This window comes from Sceloporus occidentalis, unplaced genomic scaffold, assembly GCF_023333645.1.
Source record: "Sceloporus occidentalis isolate IW3139 unplaced genomic scaffold, rSceOcc1.0.p SCAF_13, whole genome shotgun sequence".
NCBI lineage: Eukaryota > Metazoa > Chordata > Lepidosauria > Squamata > Phrynosomatidae > Sceloporus > Sceloporus occidentalis.
The window spans coordinates 10,316,781-10,332,660 of NW_028316993.1; the positions used below are offsets into that span (position 1 = coordinate 10,316,781).

At 43.5% G+C, this 15,880-nt stretch overlaps 1 protein-coding gene across 2 annotated transcripts in view; it reads left to right on the plus strand.

Annotated features, from left to right (window-relative positions):
- LOC149304915 (dual specificity tyrosine-phosphorylation-regulated kinase 1B-like) overlaps window positions 1–11,864 on the plus strand; it is a 33,102-nt gene extending 21,238 nt beyond the window's left edge. For both annotated transcript variants that reach the window (XM_089478199.1, XM_089478198.1), the window contains exons 2-11: window positions 2,645–2,790; window positions 3,366–3,485; window positions 3,734–3,922; window positions 5,285–5,432; window positions 5,828–6,114; window positions 6,394–6,540; window positions 7,544–7,684; window positions 10,184–10,487; window positions 10,650–10,756; window positions 10,889–11,864. In XM_089478199.1, the coding sequence (XP_089334325.1) occupies window positions 2,728–2,790; window positions 3,366–3,485; window positions 3,734–3,922; window positions 5,285–5,432; window positions 5,828–6,114; window positions 6,394–6,540; window positions 7,544–7,684; window positions 10,184–10,487; window positions 10,650–10,756; window positions 10,889–11,284 (1,902 nt within the window). In that variant the 5' untranslated portion in view covers window positions 2,645–2,727 and the 3' untranslated portion in view covers window positions 11,285–11,864. The remainder of the gene's footprint in view (window positions 1–2,644; window positions 2,791–3,365; window positions 3,486–3,733; window positions 3,923–5,284; window positions 5,433–5,827; window positions 6,115–6,393; window positions 6,541–7,543; window positions 7,685–10,183; window positions 10,488–10,649; window positions 10,757–10,888) is intronic.
- Window positions 11,865–15,880: the final 4,016 nt, after the last annotated feature.

Genomic DNA, 15,880 nt, shown 5'->3' on the forward strand with positions numbered 1-15,880 from the left:
TATGGCTGTGAGAATTGGCATTTAGCTATATAGATGGTTTGTGCATCACAACAGGATTGATTATTGCTGAACTACTACAAGCCCCTGTGCAGTCTGTGTAGTGTAGCAGTAGCTCCTAATCTGGTGTTGGTTGCAAAGGTCACTGTCCTGAATATCTCCTATTTGGTGCTTTAATACAAGTTTCTGAGCATCATGGAGAAGATTTTAGATCTCAAGTGTCTGAAGTATGTGGAGAAATGTCCAGATCCACAGCACATATTATCCTGTTCATGGTTACTCGAACCTTGCAGTTTGTTTTTGCTAGAGGACCACTTCGTAACAAGGCTGTCATAACTTTAAATGGCTTGGTGGTAAATCATATTTCCACAGATACTTTTCATCCCAGTATTGAATTAGATTAGAAATTCTTGTGTGCACATTAAAATATCCTTAGATAACCAGTTGACCCCTGTGTTAAAGCAAGATGTAAATATTTTTAATGGATAGAGCTAGTTCTACAAAGTATTTTCTAATGTACAAAATGTGATCTCATGGATATAAAACATGGATATAAAACTCATTACTTCAGGTCAAAATAGTCCACAAGATGGAAATGTGTATCCTAGAAACTAGTTGTAATTGGTTGACTGGCCAAACCCAAAAGGTGCTCAACAATGGCTCCTTTTAAGCCTGAGAGAAGTGACCAGTGGGGTCCCACAGGGGTCTGTCCTGGACCCAGTGCTATTCAACATCTTTATTGTACTGACTTGGATGACAGAACTGGAGGTATACTTATCACATTTGCAGATGACACCAAATAAGAGGAATAGCTCATACTCCAGAGGACAAGATCAAAATTCAAAATGACCTGAATAGACTAGAAAGCTGGGCCAAAGCTAACAAAATGAAATTCAACACAGAGAAATGCAAGGTATTGCACTTACGATGGAAAAATGAAATGAACAGATATAGGATGGAGGACACCTGACTGAACAAGACTAAGTGTGAAAGGGATCTGGGAATCCAAGTAGACCACAAATTGAACATGAGTCAACAGTGTGATGCAGCACCTGACAAGGCCAATGCGACTTTAGGATGCATCAATATAAGTATAGAGTCTAGATCAAAGGAAGGAATAGTGCCATTCTATTCTGCTCTGGTCAGACCCCACCTGGAATACTGTGTCCAGTTCTGGGCACCACAATTTAAAAAGGACATTGAGAAACTGGAGCCATGTGTCCAGAGGAGGGTGACTAAAATGGTGTAGGGTCTGGAAACCATGTCCTATGAGGAACGACTCAGGGAGCTGGGGATGTTTAGCCTGGAGAAGAGAAGGTTAAGGGGTGATATGATAGCCCTGTTTAAATATTTGAAAAGATGTCATATTGAGGAGGGAGCAAGCTTTTTTTCTGCTGCTCCAGAGACTAGGACCTGGAGCAATGGATGCAAGCTACAGGAACAGAGATTCCACCTCAATATTAGGAGGAACTTGGGGTTGTTAGACAGTGGAGCACACTTCCTCGAAGAGTGGTGGAGTCTCCTTCTTTGAAGGTCTTTAAACAGAGGCTGTTGGGGATGCTTTGATTGTGATTTCCTGCATGGCAGGGGTTTGGACTAGATTGCCCTTGCAGTCTCTTCCAACTCTATGATTTTATTATTTTAAAGTTAGTACAGTACATAATGGTCATTTTCAGATATGTCTGTATATGCTCTGTTGAGTGAACTGAAGTTTCACAATATCAGACTATTGCTAGGCAGAAACACTGGCAAACTCTTGTACAGCTTCATGAACCCTACAAGAGATTGCTAGAGAAGGGACTTAGGTTGTGCCAGTATGAGCAGTCTCACTCAGTTAGATATAGATATGCCCTAAATTTCTGTGTTTTCATGGTTGACAAGTACAGTACTAGCTTGGTTGAATACTCTGCATTGATTACAATAGCAGGAGCTTATCCTGGAAGGAGGCACCTATCCTGTGCTATGAGTCTGTAATCCACCCTGGCTGCATTGTAACAAGTGTTTGAAGCTTCTTGGGTATCATTGAATCAGACTTTATAGAATGCTGGGAGTCATCCATACTTACCTCTTCCCTTCCGGTGCTTCTTGTCCAGGGCTCACAGCTGATAGCCAATTCGTGTGTGCCTTTCAACTGATTTTCAACAAAAACTGATGTTAGTAGGTTTTTCTACAAGTGGCAGAGAAGATGACAAAATGTGTGTTAGTTGTTTCTTAGGTGGTGGTTTGAAGTCACAGAACCAAATTTAGTGGATTCATGACTGGGCCTAATTGAGATGTAAACACAAGTTAGAATAAATACAGAAATCTGAAAAATGCTAACATTAATAACCAACAATGTTGATTGAAATCTGTTTTGGTGGTTTATAGTATTGCCTACTAACTTTATGGAATGTAAACACCTTTTCATACTTTACATATGTTTATATTGCTGTTTCAGTTCATTAGATGAAGTTCTCTGTCCTGAATACCCTCAACTAAAGTAGGAATAGAACCAGTTTCATAGTCTTATTCTCAACCCTACTGTAATCTAGATAGTTGATTCTCTTCTCAAAACGGAATATGTCTTGTGATCAGGAGCTGTTTCTGGAAAGTGCAGCCATGTATATGGTGATAAAAAAATCTTCAGCAGTCTTTTTGTGTCCCCTAGGTGGCAGCAGCACCCCACAATGCCAGCTGCCGCCCTGCAGCCAGGTTGCCTCTCTTGGCCACTCTCTTCGTACTGAGACAATCATGTCGAGCCAGCACAGCCATGCTCCCTTCTCCAGCATTCAGCCCATGGCTGAGCATCAGCAGGTAATCTCCCTAGCAAATTCTTCCCGATTGAGTTCTCTTGTCTTTGAAGCATATGCTGGCAAATTGCATGCAGTTACATTTGATTTCATTGCCACTCTCAACCTGCGGCTATTTCAAACATGCTCTGTATGGAGACAGGTAAAGTTATGAAGCCCTGTGTTTTGTTCACACTACAGAAACCACCGCTTTCAAAGCCAAGGCCCCAAGTTCAGCCTGTGGAGGGAAGTAACATGGAATGGAGTAAATACTCAGTATACTTATCCCTAGGAGTAGCCATGAAAGCAACTTCTTATGAGTCCAAAGCACTTGGCATCCTCTTTGCTACATATTGCGAAAGCTAGATTAGGGAGGCAGGTTGAATCTACTAAGTTCTAAGGAAGTTGTCCTCTCTATTGCCCCTCTCTTAGAGACCTTTTCCCTCTCCTGCCAAGGAAATAATGCAAAGGGAAGGCAGAATTTGCACTGTAACAGCCATCGTGCATCACTGCTACCAATTGGCTGCTGGCCTCCATCATACACAACATCATTTAAAGATCATGTCAAAAGAGTTCACTCCTCTTTTTCTTTTGTGATAGATCATGCCAGACCTGGCTATTCTGCAGAGAAGAATCCCACTCACTTTCCGGGAATCTGCCACAGCACCATTACGCAAACTTTCTGTGGACCTTATTAAAACATACAAACATATCAATGAGGTAAGATCACTCTTTTCACAGTGACAGCTTTGACCAGTAAATAAAAAGCAACAGGAAAAGTGATGTTTTAATCATCACAATGCATCTTTTCTTTGTGGTCCATAATTATGTTACCATCTCTTGTCCTACTAAGAAGTTCTAGGCAAGTTAATTTACCTCTTTTGGCTACCATGAGATGACAGAACTCCCCATTTTTAAAATAAAGAGTCTGTTCTGTGCTATGCATTGATCCTGCTTTTCATTGCCAGGTCTATTATGCCAAGAAGAAGCGTCGAGCCCTTCAAGTTGCACCGGAGGACACCAGCACCAAAAAGGAGCGGAAAGTACACAATGAGGGATATGATGATGACAACTATGATTACATAGTTCGCAATGGGGAGCGCTGGCTGGAACGTTATGAAATAGACTCACTTATTGGCAAGGGGTCCTTTGGACAGGTGAGAAATCAATCCAGGGGCAAAGAAATGTTCTGCATCTGCTTATATAACCACGTAGCAAGCTGCACCCCATATTCTCGTGAGACTTACCATATATACTAGACAATAAGTTGAAAAATTGACTCTAAAATCCTGGGTCAACTTATATACGGGTCAGTACAATAATACTGCTTTGAGAGAGAGAGAGCCCTTTCTCCCCACCACTTCCTTCTTTTCCCGATCCGATGTGAAAACCTCTCCCCACCAAACACCCCATTTAACTCCACTTCCCTCCCTTCTCAATCTGATGTTAAAACCTCCTCTCCCCACAGAACACCCCATTTAACTCCAGTTCCTTCCCTTCCCAATTCAGTGTTAAAACCTCCTCTTCCAGGCACCAGGGAAGTGGTATTAGGTGGTCAGGAGAGATCCAGAGAAGAAGAAGGAGTGAGGGAAGTGGTGTTTTCCCCTTTAGATCCTTTGTTGCATGACGCTAAGTTTTACTCTCGACTTATCCATGGGGTCATATCAAAATTCATGATTTTGGCCCTAAAACCTTTCCTTGACTTATACATGAGGACGACTTGTACATGTGTATATACAGTATGAATGCTCCAGATTGGCTCTTACCAGTAGTTATAATTTGCAGAGGTAGCTCAAAGGATGTGCCCATGATTCCAGTAACACACTGATGTGACCAACAGGAAAAGACCCATTGCTCTTGGTACAGTCCAAGAATAAGTTTAGAATAAGTGTGCCAATTTCAGACTGGCATTTCCAGTCAAAATGATAATGTGAAAGATTGCTTCACACCCTGGAGATTTGCTAACAGCCAGTCTGACTAGTGATGGACACCTTACAGAGATCAAGTGGTCTCCTTAATCTTTTCCTGGGGTCTTGAATTGCCCTTCCAATTTTGCTTGAAATTAGTGAAATGCATCCTCAAAAGCTTCCAAGGGGTTCATATAGCTATTTCAAGCACAACCATTACCTTAGGCCCAAGGAAGACTCACACACACACACACACACACACACACACACACACACACCCCAAAATTACAGGTTTGGAGGAGCATGGTTGGCCAATTTTTGAAACTAAAAAATGGGCAGGGACCCCAAAAAGCCTCGAGGTGTTCACTTTGCTCTCTTGGTATGGACAATAAAGAGCTAGAAAAATTAATATCTTACTCGGTATAAGGCAGTTTTCTACGTTCTTAATTTCTCAAGGTAGTTGGGGCTTTGGATTTCTTCGTCATCATAAACCAGACTTCTCCTTCAGATGTCTTTGGGTCGGTGGGTGGTTATTCCCCAGATTGGCCAGAACAGATGATACTGACAAATTGTAAAATGATTCTAATATGGCCCTTTTTTTTCACCTGCTAGGTTGTAAAGGCCTACGATCAACAGGCTCAGGAGTGGGTGGCTATTAAGATAATCAAGAACAAGAAGGCATTTTTGAGCCAGGCTCAGATTGAATTACGGTTGCTTGAACTCATGAACCAGCATGACACTGAGATGAAATACTATATTGGTGAGAGTCTGAAAACAGCAGTGTCTTGGATGGTGGCGGGGAATGTTTTTAGAAGTAGTTGAAATGCTTATGGGTCAGAGCCAACACTGTTGAGATGCACAGGAAATGAAGTCTTCAGGGCTTCAAACTTGTGAGAAGACTGTGTGACAGAGAGAAAGTGTTTAAAGACAGGGCTGGGGGATAAGAGAGAAGCTGTTTTATGTCAATTGGACCTAAAATAGAGATTTGTGAGTAATGGATGGATGTGCATATGGTGATTTATGATCCACTTTCTATGGGAAATAGGTTGGAGGTGCACAAGTCTTAACTACATACAAGAGCATGAATAGGGAGCTGGAATGTACCAGTGTCACTATTTCATATTCTCTTTCATCTTTTCTTCACTTTAACCCCAGTGCACTTGAAGCGGCATTTCATGTTCCGGAGCCATCTGTGCCTGGTTTTTGAGTTGCTGTCTTACAACCTGTATGACCTGCTCCGTAACACCAACTTCCGTGGTGTGTCTCTCAACCTCACACGCAAGTTTGCCCAGCAACTGTGCACAGCACTGCTCTTCCTGGCAACACCTGAGCTCAGTATCATCCACTGTGACCTTAAGCCAGAGAACATCCTACTCTGCAACCCCAAGCGCAGTGCCATCAAGATCGTGGACTTTGGTAGCTCCTGCCAGCTGGGCCAACGGGTGAGTGGCCACCAGGTCTCACATTTACAACCATAACCTATCTAGAAATGGCAGAAATGCCACCCTTCTGGTGGATGATATGAGAATTTTCTGCAAGGTTGATCTTCTTCCCTCATTTTCAGTTTTGCTTTGGCTAAATTGAGCTTAGAAGGCATTGAGACCAACTTGGTTGTCCCAGCCAACATTTGACACACAACAACTGAGAGAAGTCCCAACTGCCATGACTTTCCATTCCCCTAGATACAACAGGTGACAGTATCATGCCTTTTGTCTCTACAGATTTACCAGTACATCCAGAGTCGATTTTATCGCTCACCTGAAGTGCTACTGGGCATGCCTTACGATCTGGCAATTGACATGTGGTCCCTAGGTTGCATTCTAGTAGAGATGCACACAGGGGAGCCCCTCTTTAGTGGCGCCAATGAGGTAGGTGGAGATTGGTACCTTGTTATAGTGCTTGAGATGGCTAATTGTAGAGCTGATATTTAGCTGATATTTAAATTGTTAGGTAGCATCACTTCCTCAACAAATTCCATAAGGCTTGGGAAAGAAACCTGGGGAGAAATCCCCTGTGCACCATTCAAGTTGGGATGAAAAGCAGCATGTGGAGGATTCCTGTTGTTATTTCCAATCACCAGTCAGAAATAAGAGTGAAAATCCATCCCTGCCTCCATATTTCTTACCCATCCCAGTTGGAAGACTAAGCACTGTTCATAAGGAGAATTTCTGTTGTCTCTGTTAATGATCAGACTTGGCTGGTGCATGGATGAGTCCCTGGATTGCACAAGCTGAATCATTTTTGCCATGCATGTGTGGGGAAAGAAAGCATGCTTGGGGATATACTTTCAGTATCATCTGTCTCCAGACCCAAAACAAGTTTCTGACCCTAGACTTAAGTAACAACTGACAGATTTATATATCTTAGTTTCAATAGTAAAAGAGAATGAAAGTGTCTAGAGCAGCATAAATATTATTTTCTGTCTCTATTCAATAACCAGGCTTCATGGATGAACCAGAAAGAGTTTATTGCAGATCAGCACAGAAAATCATTTTTTGCCAGAACTGATTCAAAAGTGTCACTTTCACTATTATATCTCCCTGCAGGCAACTCCCCCCCCCCCCCCCAACCATCTACTTTCTTCTTATTTTCCTTTCCCAGGTTGAATCATCTTTACAGTGACAGCCTATGTTTGACACTCCTGTTCTTATATCCACAGCTAGGCCCAGCTGCTGCTAATAACAATAATAGCAAAAGTGCAGCTAATAAATATAACAATAAAGTCATGGTAGAGGGAATGTGACAATGAGTCTGTTTGCGATTCAGTGACATAAATGGATTTAAGAACCTAATGAATAAATAAGGGATGGGCGTGGGAAGCCATAGGATGTTATGTGTAATGCTTCTGATTTTTGTGCCTTTCCTTTGTAGGCAGACCAGATGAGCCGGATTGTGGAGGTCCTTGGGCTGCCACCACCTCACATGTTGGAGCAGGCTCCCAAGGCTCGGAAATACTTTGAGAAGCTGCCTGAGGGGGGCTGGGTCCTCCGGCGGGGCAAAGATGGCAGGAAGGTAATGCACAGGTCTTTAACATCTCCCATTCCATCCCTCCATACTTCCTAAAGACTCGAAGCCAGTCTAACCGAACACTGGCAAGAGTGTATTTGAAGGCCTATTTGGTGGCAGTGTGGGCAGCAAAGAAATTATTTTTTTCTGCCAGCATTGCAGGGAGACATCAAGCAGAGTGGTCACAGGTCACTGGTCCTCAGCTAGAAAATGCAGACCATGTGACAGCCCCGCTGCAAAGAATTTGTCTGTCACTATGCAGATAATGTCACTCAGATCCACTCTGACTTGGATACAGTGATACAATGCCAGTGAATTTGTCCAGTGTTGATGGATATTTTTTCAGTTTGTGCAACCTGAGAATCCTCGGAGAGGTGAGAGCAACCATATGTATGTCCTTCCTGGCTTATCAAACAAGCCAGAAGGAGAACTTGCTCAGTGAGTGAAGGAGGTAGTCAATGCCTCCTTAGAAGACAGTGTTCCAACTTGTGTAAAGGAGGTACAGTGGGCCCTCTCCTTACGCGGAGGAAATCTGTTCTGGATCCCCCCGTGTAAGGGAGAATCTGCCTATGCTCAAGCCCCATAGGAAATAATGGGGCGTATGCATGTGCCATGGGCGCGTACACCATTGTTTCCCTCCCCAAGCGGCTTCCGCATATGCTGGAAGCCATGTAAAATGCATCTATTCATGGCGTAGGCGTACTGTAGTTGTGAGGGCTTTGTTGAAAAAACCATTCCTGAATCCTTCTATAATGGATTATTATTAGCTGATGTTTAACCTGCTATTTTTGGGCAAGGTGTTAGAGTGTGATGTCCTCACAACTCCAGGGGTTTCTGGATGAAATGGATTTTTTAGATCCATTTCAATCTGATTTCAAGCCTGGGTATGGAACAAAGATGAGCAGCTTTCAATATTATCAGTCACGGTATCTTTCTGGGCTGCCCCACTGCGATGGGACTTGGTGGTACTGTTTTACAGTGGCTCATTCCTTCCTGGACGGGAGAACCAAGAAAGTGGTGCTGGGGGACTCCTGTTTGACATTCTGGCTGTTGACCTGTGGAGTGCCCCAGTGTTCTGTTTTGTCCCCCATGCTATTTAACGTAGATATAAAACCATTGGGAGAGCTTGTTTGGAGTTTTGGGGTGCTGTGCCATCAATATGCTGATGACACTCAATTCTACTACTTTTTTCCACCCTGCTCCAATGAGTCCCACTCCTAAATCTATGTCTTGTCATCAGTAATGGACTGAATTAATCCAGGCAAGACAGAGGTGTTCCCGGTCAGTTGGAAGGCAGATCATAGGGAGCAGGGATCCAGCCTCTGTTAGATGGGGTTTCACTCCCCCTGAAGACACAGATTCACAGTTTTGGGGTACTCTTGGACTCAGCTTTGAACCTGGAGGGCCCATGTTTCTGCAGTGACCAGGAGTGCTTTTGCACATTTAAAGTGTGTATGCCAACTGCGTCTGTTCCTTGAGACGCTGGATATGGCCACAGTGATACATGCCTTGGTACATCCCGTTTGGACTAATGTAACAGACCATATCTGTTGGCAAATCATATCTCCCTGTATGAGCTGGCCCAGGTTCTGCAATCATCAAGAGTGGCCGTTCTCTTAGTCCTACATGCATGGTTGGTGGGGACATGAGAGAGGGCCTTCTCAGTAGCTGCCCCTAGACCAGTGATGGCAAACCTATGGCACGCGTGCCAGAGGTGGCACTCTGAGCCCTCTCTGTGGGTACATATGCCGTCGCCCCAGCACAGAGTTTGTTACTAGAAAGCCAGAGGGACATGGCACTTTGAAATAAATAAGTGGGTCTTGGGTTGCAGTTTGGGCACTCAGCCTCTAAAAGGTTCACCATCACTGCCCTAGACTCTAGCACTCCCTTCCCCAGGAGATCACAATCCCATCCCCCCCTCTCTGCTTGTTCTTCCATCAGAAGGCTGAAACCTTTTTGTTCAGCAATAAAAAGCAGCTTCTTTCAGACGGGCTTTTAAAACAAAGTTTTTTTAAAAAAACAGGTTGGAAGTGCTATATTCTTTTAATTCTGTTTTTAATTGCTTTTATCTTTTTATTTGAATTTTATTCTTTTAATGAATGATGTGTTTTAATACTGTAATATTTTAATTCTGTTTTAATTCGTATGTTTTTAATTGTATTGCACTTTTAAATTGTCCAATTTTGGGTGGAAAGTGGTATATAAATAATTACTATTAATAACAATTCTACAGCCTCTCTCTCTTACTTTTGACTTGGTGGATACACCCATTTTGTAATCACTTGTTCATCAGTGACACTCAGTATAACTACACTGGCATATATTTTACACTGTTGGAAATGCTTGTTTCTGGTAGAAAATAGCTTGTTTCTATATTGGAATGAATATTGTTTCAGTTTTCTGACTCTCCCCCCCCCCCCCCCCGGTATGTTGTTGCAAATGGTTAGCACAACCATAATACACCATAGTGCTACTGTAGACTTACTGCTGCTTGATGTCTTTTAGGATTACAAGGTTCCAGGCACACGGCGACTACACGAAGTATTGGGGGTTGAGAGTGGGGGCCCAGGTGGGCGCCGTGCAGGAGAGCAAGGCCATTCACCTTCTGACTACCTGAAGTTCAAGGATTTGGTATTACGCATGTTGGACTATGAACCCCGTAGCCGCATCACCCCCTTCTATGCCCTGCAGCACAACTTCTTCAAGAAGACTGCTGATGAGGGCACTAACACGAGTGCCAGCACCTCTCCCAGCCTGGGAACAGAGCACAGCCACTCTACCAGCACCACCAGTTCTGTGTCCAGTTCTGGTATGTCTCAGTACTAGCTTCATTTTCAGCCACATTTATTATGAATTACAAACCCATCTTTCAAAGGAAGTCCACCATTCCCTGCTGAATTCAAGTCTGGAGCTTTGAAACTCCATTTTTCCTATTCTGTATCTTTAATTATTTAACATTCTCTCTCAACAGGTGGTTCCAGTGGTTCTTCCAATGACAACCGTGGTTACCGTTACAGCAATCGTTACTACGGCAGCATGGGCACTGTGCATGCGGACTGTGAGATGCAGAGCCCCCAAGTACGTTGATGAGTGTCAGGCCTTAGCCATTTTGGTGCCCCATGGCCTTTCATATAACCTCGTTTCTCCCTATGTTTCCTTTTGATCTTTCCCTTCTAGTGCTCTCATGTTCTCCTTTTCTTCTTGTTGCAGGCACCCCCTCAGCAGCAGATGCGTCTTTGGGCCAGCGGGGACAACGAGAGTATTCCTCACATCTTACCTCACAAGCCCACACCAAGCCAGGCCATGCCATGTTTTCCCCAAAGTGGGCACCCTCCATACCAGCGCCCTCCACTTCCACTATCTCCCCCACTCCCGGAGGCAATGGAGGTGTCTCTGGGCCCTCGCCATCTAGACTGCAACCCCACTGGGCTGGGCTCTTCAACCTTGCACTTGGGCGCCTCAGCCTTCCGGACTAGGACTGCTGGTGGCTCGCGTCCTGAGGGACTTGGCCTCAACTACCCTCTTCGTGGGCGTGGGCACCGAGACACTGATGAGACTGCACTGATGGGTGTCTGTGTGCCCCAGGGCACCGCTGCCAGCTCCTGATGATGGACTGGCCCGGCAGGCTAGGAGCCAGTGCCCAGCAAGAGCACTCCCTTGTTGCACCAGAGCCTGGACGGGCCAGGACTGACTGTAGGGCAGGGAACCAGTGCCCACAGAGCACTTCTCCAGATGCGAGAATCTGAGTGGGTCAGGATTTGTGGTGGGATGAGGTCAAGTTGCCTGGCTGTGACCAGTCTAGAGACCAGGTCCTGTTGTTACCCAGGACCCTGCTGCAAGTGGTAAGCATTGTTGGGGGGAGGGGAGGGTGGAACAGAATGGGGGAAGCATGTGGAGCCAGCATCCTACCGCCCTTGCAGCCTGGATGCCGCCTTCCCCCTTTTGGTCAGTGCTTTCTCTGAGTTGTGTGGTCCTTCCTGGCCACAGCCCCTCGTGAATCATTCAGCGGCATGTGACAGCCATTCCCTTTCTTGGTGCAAGAGATTTCAACATTCTGTGCTTGGATGGACATACAGACTCCTGTGCACTACGTGGACATATGGGCTTGGTGGCCTGTGTAGTCCCATGGGAATTGCTGCTAAAACTTCCCCCTGCTTGGAAATAAAGGGTTGCCCCAACCAGCGAATGTTTATGCTGTCTTGTGCAGCCATCTTGGACCTGCCTTTTGTTATGTGTACATGAGGGGAGACAGTGCCTAGTTCTTTGCTCGGGCATCATTGGGGTATTGCCACATTATCTTAGGAAAGTGGCAAAGCGGGACCTGAGCTGGACCATGGCTGTGAATTTTTAACTCTGCCTTAGGTGAGCTCATGCTTCTTTGCACAATATTCAGTCTCCTGAACTCAGGCTGTTTCCTTACGATTCTGCTTTCTTGAAGTGTGGAAGCTGTGCAAAGAATGAGAGATGTGGCCTGTATTGTATCACTGTTCCTTATTCCTTGGGATTGCCCCTTAACACACAAACACACCAGTGTTAATTTCATATAATTTTTTTCTATCAGTAGGAAAGGCAAAAAAACTTTAGCAACAAGGCTAAAATCTTCTGGAGAACTGGCCTCCACATTGCACTTGCAGGTTATTTGCTAGGTGCTTAGTACTGCTTGCTATGCAGCCAAGGACAGGGTTAATAGCTGACCAGGATTAGAGAGGCTTGTGTGTTAGTACTGTAATATAGCTGTGTCCTTTTCATGTTGAACAGTTCTGGCAACCTTTTGTTCTTTTAGCAGGATGAAACTCAGCTGGGCCTTACAAATGAAGGAGTGTTGTGTTGGGGGGGGGGGGGGTGGTGGCTACTGCCTGCACAGAAGCTTGGAGTCGTGAGTGTTTTAGCTTAATACAGTTATAAAAGTAGAGCCCATGCAAGGGCAAGTGAAAGCAAATTGCTCTCAAACTAACTTGCCAGTAGTTCTGGGACAAGATGATAGCTGTTGGGCCGGGGACCATGTGCCCTGCCAAGTAGACAGCAGTGGAAATTCCTATCAGGCAAAACAAAATGTGTTGATGACGGTTTTAGATGGTTGGATTTGGCTTCTGTTTGTGGTATCTAGCCTTTTTTAAGTCCAGAAATTGATTGGTATCTATCATGTATGTACACAGCTACGTTCAGGCCTATGCTCACTGTAGAGTAGCAGGGCTTTTGACGCTGGGATTCGGTATCCTGAGAATCTCAGCTGTTTTAAAAATTCAATTTCTTTTTTGTCCTGGTTATAAAAACAAGTTTGAAAGTGTGCAGATAACTTGGCAGCTCAGTAGGCTTTCTGCTAGTCAGGATAGGGGTGTTACAAATCCCAGTGGTGCCTCTAGCCCTCTTTTTTTCCTCCCTCCCCAAAACAGTTATGTGAAACAAAATATATTTGTATAACTTACACAGGGTACAACATTTTCTCAGTGCAGCCTTTTTGTTATTTAGAGCAGAATATGCATAGCCTTGTATATGTAGAGAGAAGGAGGAGGATTAATTTTGCTAGTCTGCATAGTGCAGGGACACTGGTGTCCAGCCAGCAAACATGAGTTGTAACGGGCTAAAAATATGATTGTACTTAAGAGCCAACTTCATCGTCAATGAAAAATTAAATGGAGGCTCAGTAGAATGTGTAAGAAAGAACTTGCTGCTGAAACAGAGCGAATCCTCAGCCATGGCCACTCACCAGCATGCAAGTTCCCAGCTGTGCAGATTTTGTTACCCTTAAATTAATTTGTTACATTAAACCAAACAAGCTTTTATAGCCAGTTGCTTAACTTGGGAATGTATTCCATTAGTTTTCTACCCCTATTTAAATGATAAATGTTTAGAAGTGATAATCTGAGGGTTCTGTGTTCTTGCTCCCCTGCCTGCCCCACCTCCACATGGGGCTCAGCTTTGCATACAATCATCCATATCCTTCAGCGTGAGTTCACATAGTTAAAATGAAAGCAAATAGCTTTACCACCTCAAACTTGTCTCCTGTGTTTTAAATAATTGCCTGAACTGGGAAGAATTGCCGAGCATGTTTGTTAGTAGTTGGCCATTATCGTGGAATAACAATTTCTGAATTTCACTTTGTATTTAAAACATAGATGGGCAGCCCTGCTAAATCTTTACACGAAATATGTATGTAGCATATTTGTGCAGATGCACAAGGAAAAAAATACGTTCATCTTTAGTATCCCTGCCTCTGCCCCATTTCTCTCCAGAAAAGATGTCCCTGTGACCAGAGAGTCAGGATTAATTTCACATGCAACGGAGCCACACACTTTCAATTTTAAGTGAAAGAAACAGCGTGGTAGTTTTAATCGCCATGTTCCATGGCTTTTAACAGATGTTGGTCACAATTTGCTGTAACTGGATGGGAACCAACAACATGTCTGCATGCATGTTAATTCAAGGACAGAGACATGATATTTTAAAGAGACCTATTATACAAGCAGAGGGCTTACGAATACTGCACGGGTGTCTATAACTATGATCAATATCACCTAGAAATTTCAAGTGTATGTGGAAGAGTCGCTCAGAATGGCAGCAGGGTTGCATCTTGGACTGAGCTAGGTAGTGGGTTGAAGGGAAGGTTTTGCTATAAACACAAATGTTACAGTTGGGTACCAAAAAAACCCTATTTTGCTTGTATGAACCTGGTAACCTGAAATGTTGCTTTCAGTAGCTCCTAGGAAGCGTGATTAAGTTACCAAGCCCATTTGATATGCAAAGTGAATCCCTTCTGCTGCAGCATTATGTTCTCTAGCTATGATTTGCACAGTTAGTGCAGGTCACAGACTATTTATTTTAGCACACTGGTATTCAAAACTGAAATTGATCTCTTCACTTGTATTTTCAAAAATCCACCATTTTGATGAGTGGTTTACTTGTCAGATATTTTGGGCCATTATATTTAAGTTAATATACTGTTCTTTCCCTTTGGGCCTGCTGACGTTGTATGATCTATTGTGGAAATTCAGAATGCCAGATAGGATCTTGAACTTTTTTAAAAGCTGCTTTATAAAACTAACAGAGGAAATGACCTTACAATTCAAGTATGCTCAGGCTTTTAGGGTGGAAAACCATTCACATATCCAGAATATACTCATCTCCAAACCTTTGCCAAGCCAAATTGCCTTTCACCTAACTATCCATAATAGAATTTAATCAGAATTCAGAGACAGTTCTGTTAGTCTGGATGGAATGTGAGTATGCAAAGAGATCCTGTAGCAGTGTTGGGACTGAGTGAAAGAAGTAGTATAAGCTTTTGTAGACTTGGTCTACTTACTCAGATGCATGGCATACTATGCTAATTAGCTATGAATGCTAATGCTACAACTTTTTTCTCAGTCCCAAAAGTGCTACAAGATCTTCTTCATATAATGATTTAGCCAGGCCCTATTATATGTGATACCCATCCCCATTTAACAATGCCCATTGAAAGGGACTTTGTTGTCTCCTTTCTCCACATGTGCCAATGATTTTTTTAAAGGCCATTACCTTCACTATGGCCTTACTGGCTACTATAGGGAGCTAAATCCAAGACTGAGCCAGGAATGTTTTTAATGGCTCAGTAGTGTACCTGCCTCATCCTGCATCAGCATGGTACTTCTAAGTTCACTGTTTTCACCCACTGACCTGCATTGGGAAACCAGAGGTATAATTTTCCAGCATTTTAAAATATATATACACACACCATTTGGAGAGAGGGTAGTAGCCCTTTAAAGCAACTGTGTGTTATAACTAGTCAGCTTTAATTTATGGCAACTATTTGAAGAAGACTTCCAAAAGACCACAATGTTGTTGTTTAAAAGCACTGCTTAGAACAGTAACTTCCTTGACTGAGTCAATCAACATGGCAGATCCCTGCCAAAGTGTAAAAGGGGGCATGGAGTATACAAACCGTAACATTTACTTCCCAGAAAATAATTTTTAAACCATTTAAAAGTAGTTGAGTTCTAAGTCCTGCCGTCTCATTTTGCTTTCTGCAGTGTGATGTCCAATATCTCAACTGTTTGTGTAGCAACACTGTGTGTAGCTGACAGACACATAAGAAAGTAAAGGACACATGCCCTCTACTATTTCTGGCATTGTGCTAATTATTCAATAGATCCTCAAACTTCAGATTCAAATACAGGTAGCGCTAAAGAACAAAACTAGAAATATATTGCAAAAAGGCAACATGGCTCA